At 40.0% G+C, this 5,000-nt stretch overlaps 1 protein-coding gene across 1 annotated transcript in view; it reads left to right on the plus strand.

The window, feature by feature from the left end:
- Positions 1 to 5,000, plus strand: part of adamts10 (ADAM metallopeptidase with thrombospondin type 1 motif, 10) — a gene marked incomplete at both ends in the record, with an annotated part of 56,019 nt that overhangs the window by 16,464 nt on the left and 34,555 nt on the right. The window contains 2 exons of the mRNA XM_080032170.1: positions 1 to 11; positions 3,992 to 4,137. The exon at positions 1 to 11 is cut by the window's left edge and continues 73 nt beyond it. Of these exons, the coding sequence (XP_079888296.1) occupies positions 1 to 11; positions 3,992 to 4,137 (157 nt within the window). The remainder of the gene's footprint in view (positions 12 to 3,991; positions 4,138 to 5,000) is intronic.

Here is a 5,000-nt window from a genome sequence, read left to right on the forward strand (position 1 = left end):
TGGAGGATCAGGTAAATAAACCTCTGTCGGCTGCTGTAAAGTAACTAAGTACATTTACTTAATTACTGTACTGATACAAGTTTAAAGCCCTACTTCACCGGTGGGAATATGAAGGTGTATTGAACTCTGAGATCCTGTGTAGTATAAATGTGCAACATTTTTAGAAATCGGTTCATCCTAGCCTGAGAAAAGGCAGAAAGAGTGTTTTATGGTCTCATTGTCTAACCCTACATTTTCCCATGCGTGACATCACACATGGGAAAATGTAGGGTTAGGATTAACAGGACAGCTGGGCCAAGGGAAGACTGAGGGAAGAAAAACCTCATTCATTATATTATAATAGCGATTGTATAATGATAGAACACCTTTAAACCATTGGCTGTAATAAATAAATTGTAAAAACTCCTCATCCATTCTGCTGTTCCAGACCTGCACAAACCTCTTTCCCTGAGCTGTACTATGAGCTCCTTGTTTGGGGTCAAATTATTGGCTCAAGTGTCTTTTCCTCCGGCCCATTCCCGGTGGACTGAGTGTGTTAAAAGCTAGTGAGGTAGTGAGGGGGCAAGGGGAGAGGTAGATGGGTGATGGGTGAGGGAAAGGCTAAGAAAGTGGAGTTATGAGGTGGATGTTTGTGCGTGTGGGACAGAGAGCTGCTTTGTGACTGTCCCGCTAGTGAACAGGGACCCTCTCTCACTGTCGCTGTGACGCACTTCCAGTCTAGAGTTTGATTTAGACGCTGATGCAAAAAAAAAACATCGGAATCGAAATCTGCCACACGAAAAAAAAAAAGATCAAGAAATGTCCTAAACTCTGTGGCTTTAAAGGGATAGTTCACTACTTTTAAATACTTTATTTTTGGGTTTTTCCTTAAGGAACATAAACACACAACTGAAAAAAAGTGAACACACAAACAAACGACAAAATAAAATAAACAACTAACATGGCGTACTCTCCATATATAGAGTGCTAGAGAACTCCATGAGCCATATATCAAAGCAGGGGGCTATCTCCTTATTCCAAACATCAAGAATAATTTTTTTAGCGATTAGTACAGTACTTGAAGTGTTGTTGTATGAGGTACTTAACGCAAAGTAATGGCACTTTTCCATTACTTAGTACCGGCTCTACTGTACAATTATCTACTGCCTTTAGCGCAATGTTATGAATTAAAGATGCTGTGAGCGTAATGGTCAGTTTAGCTAACTTCCTGTCAGTTACTGCAGTTAGCGGTCCCCTCGCTCGTCCCTACGTCACCACATTAATGCACTGCAGTCTTCAAGCAGCAAGTTATCTAGCATCATCTCAGATCCACAAGTGTGATAAAACATGATAAAAACCATCAAAACAGACATTGGGAAGGATTTTTAACTGCTCTGCCGTTGTAGGCGTATAAACATTCACCTATCTGTCTCTGCTTGTGCACCAGCAGTGAGACATGCCGGTTTGTAGCATTCTCTCTTCTGATTGGATATCAGGTTATGGGATCCCAGAAAAGTTTATCTGACGATTACATGCAGAGTGAGTGACTGAGAGATCGACTTTATGAAACGCGCACATTATGTAAGTGATCACTGTATGAATAAAGAGCGATATAACATGTTTATTAACATAAATATATCGCTCACTTCCTTTTTTAATGCAAATGAATGGCGCTTTTCCAACACTTAGTACCGGCTCTATACTCTACTGTCAAAACGTTGCTCTGCTCAGCCTCACAGAGTTGTTACCACGGCCGTAGTACTAGACTCTTCCATGCTATGATTGAGTGAACAGGGGCTAGAAAGGGATGCAGAGTTTAAATCCACCTCAAACCACAGGGCATCCATCCAGCTTCCATGCCCCTGACCAATATAGATATATCCAGGAGATGACTGGGACGTCCAACCTCATTAGCCTGCTATTAGCGTCACGCGGTAGTCTCACCACCGTAATGTTGACCTTTCTAGCAATCTGACATATGAATCATTCTGAATTTAAAGGGGCATTACGTGGTTGGCTTTGAGGTTGCCTTCCAGAAACTGTCTTATTTCCATGTATGATTCATGGGGCTCTACTAGCTTCAAAAATTAGGCCTCCATAATTTACCACTCTCTCTCTCTCTCTCTCTGGATGTTTTTGGATGTGTCTGACAGTTAGAGGAGTAAATGTTAGGCTCATTAGCATTAGCCGTGTTATTCTTACTCCGTGGCCCCGTAGAGGCTTGAGGTTTTGGGCACTGAAATGGAGAGTCTTAAAGCGAGTGGTTTTCAAAAGGGGATGCTGGTTAGATTCCAGGGTCTGAGAAGCAAGCTGCCCCTTCTGGAAAAAGTCAAAAAAAGTAAGGCCAGAAGTGGAACCAGAAATGAGGGGACTGTGGGATGAGACAATTACTAGTTATGTCACCGCATTGCATTCCTTTGGTTGAGAGTTCCTTGCCAGCTGTGGCCAGCGGAGCAGAGCAAACCCTTCCTCTCTCTCTCTCTCTCTCTCTCTCTGTCTCTGTCTCTCTCTCTCTCTCTCTCTGTTTCTACTACAGAACACCTTTTACTACAATACTCTGTCCCTGTTATTATTTTTAAAGGTGCTCTGAGGAACTTTCAGGTTGTGTTGATTCTTGCACCCCCTTTGGACAAAAGCAGTGGTGTTGTTTTTACTATGCAAGAAGCTATAGTTCCAGGGTGAACGTATACCCATGACAAAGGCATTAAGAAAAACTATATAAAAATAGCATTCTTTGCACTGATGGTCTTGTTTGCTGTTAAATGTCATTTATGATCATCAGAGGAAAAATTAGACCTTTAAGACAAACTTAAAAGATATTGAAGCCCACTTCTTGAAGTTTACCAAACCATTGAAGGTGAGACACTGCACTAAAATGTAACTTATAGATACAACTTTTCCAGTTGATTGCTTACATTAAAACAATGATTTTTTGTGTTACAATTTTCAAAATGAGAAGTTTGCTTTAATATGCAAGTTTGACAATATCTAGCTAATTATGCGTACATTTGCATCTCCAATATTACATTCTTTACTTCATTTTTGCAACATATTAGTGTACAATAGACTAAATATTAACAATTCCTTCTGTAATAACTTTCAGAATAGTGCCAAGAATGATTATGGAACGTTTAGTTGATGTAAGTGCTTTAGAAGTCGAGATTTTTGGTTCAGAGTATTGGAAAAAAAATACGAAATGTTGAGATAATGGCCGTTAGAGATACTTGTATAGGAGAAATATACAGGCGCAAACACTGCTCTTTTTCTTGTGCAAAGTTGAAATTTGGGAGATGCATGGTCTCAACAGACAAGGGTGGAAAACAATCCCGAATACAAACAGGAAGACTTGGGCTGGGTTATCATTGCATTGCTATGACATCTCTGCTCTGTTGACACTTGAATGACCTTTATTATTCAATTAGGTTTCTTTTGAGATATATTGAACCTCTTAAGAGGAACTTTGAAATGTTTATCAAACAGTCTCATTTTCCCTCTCATGATCAAAAATGACCTGTAACAGCAAACGAGACCATCAGTGAAAAGAATGCTATTTTTATATAGTTATTATTATTCATGCATTTGCTCAAGTCCTATCTCCCGGGAACTGAGACAAATGAATTGACAGCAGGCAGACTGGAACATCCTATGTTTATGAACGCTACTAAATCAAAGTTAGATTGATAGATAGATAGATAGATAGATAGATAGATAGATAGATAGATAGATAGATAGATAGATAGATAGATAGATAGATAGATAGATAGATAGATAGATAGATAGATAGATAGATAGATAGATAGATAGATAGATAGATAGATAGATAGATAGATAGATAGATAGCAGGTGCTGGTGTTGTAAAATCACAACCACTTTAGTCCAAAGCTACAATCAACACAAATAAAAAAAACGCTCTTCGTAGCTACTTTTACATTCTTGGACATATCCTACTTTTTCCTGTATTTTCAGATTTAAATACGTTAACTGTGTATTTCTTCTCTTGTCTTCCCTGCAGCCGACCCTGGAGGTGAACCACCATGCGGGGAAGTCTCTGGACAGCTTCTGTAAATGGCAGAAAACCATCCAGCACCGCAGCAGCTACGGCAACGCCATCCCTGACAACGGCATCGCTCACCACGACACAGCTGTGCTCATCACCAGGTCAGAAACACACACACGCACACACACACGCACGCACGCACGCACACTAACACACACACACACACACACACACACACTAAAACCTTTACAAGAGTATGAAATAAAGACTGTCACTTTGGTCAGGACCTTTTGCCATATATTACACTTAAAAGATAGATTTAGACTATTTTTGTGAAGCATAATCACAAAGTTTGGGTGTAAGGAGAGCAGATACCATATCATTGGTTAGTGCACTGTGTTTTGTTTTTCTTACTTGAACATTTTGCACATTTTCCCAGTTTATTGAAAGCTCAGTTTTGAGTGATCTTCCATGTAAACGGCTAAATATCCAAAAACTCCAATAGCACTTTTCTGGTATTCACTTTTCCTTCCAAATAGTATCACGAAAAATCCAATCTCTGTATTGAAGCAGGCAGATCCGATTCTACTTCTAAAACTCCTACCCTGCGTTCCAATCCCCATACTTCCCTACTATTTAGTATGCCAGAAAACGATATAGGATGTCCCAATACATAATAAATAACTAGATACCCCCGTTAACTCCAATTGCAATTTGGAGTCTTTCGTCTTTATTCTTGACATTTCTCGACATAATGAAAAAAAATCTTCCTAACTCTTCTGTACTTTAGTATGTAGTGTAGTAAAAAAGAAAAGAGTATGTGATTTGGAACGCAGGGCTAGTCCAGGACAGGCCCTATCTGTTTCCAATGTGCACTAAAAAGGGTTAAAGCAGTGTGTTTCCTCCGAGCTGAATTCTTTCGCATTCCCAGCCCCTATCCTCATAGGTCTGCAGTCAGCCAAGTCCAGGAGAGCTGGGCTGTATCTGGTCCCGTCTGTGGTGACGATAGCACAGGGGCCGCTCT

This window comes from Ammodytes marinus (genome assembly GCF_949987685.1).
Source record: "Ammodytes marinus genome assembly, chromosome: 8".
In the NCBI taxonomy this organism is placed as follows: Eukaryota; Metazoa; Chordata; class Actinopteri; order Uranoscopiformes; family Ammodytidae; genus Ammodytes; species Ammodytes marinus.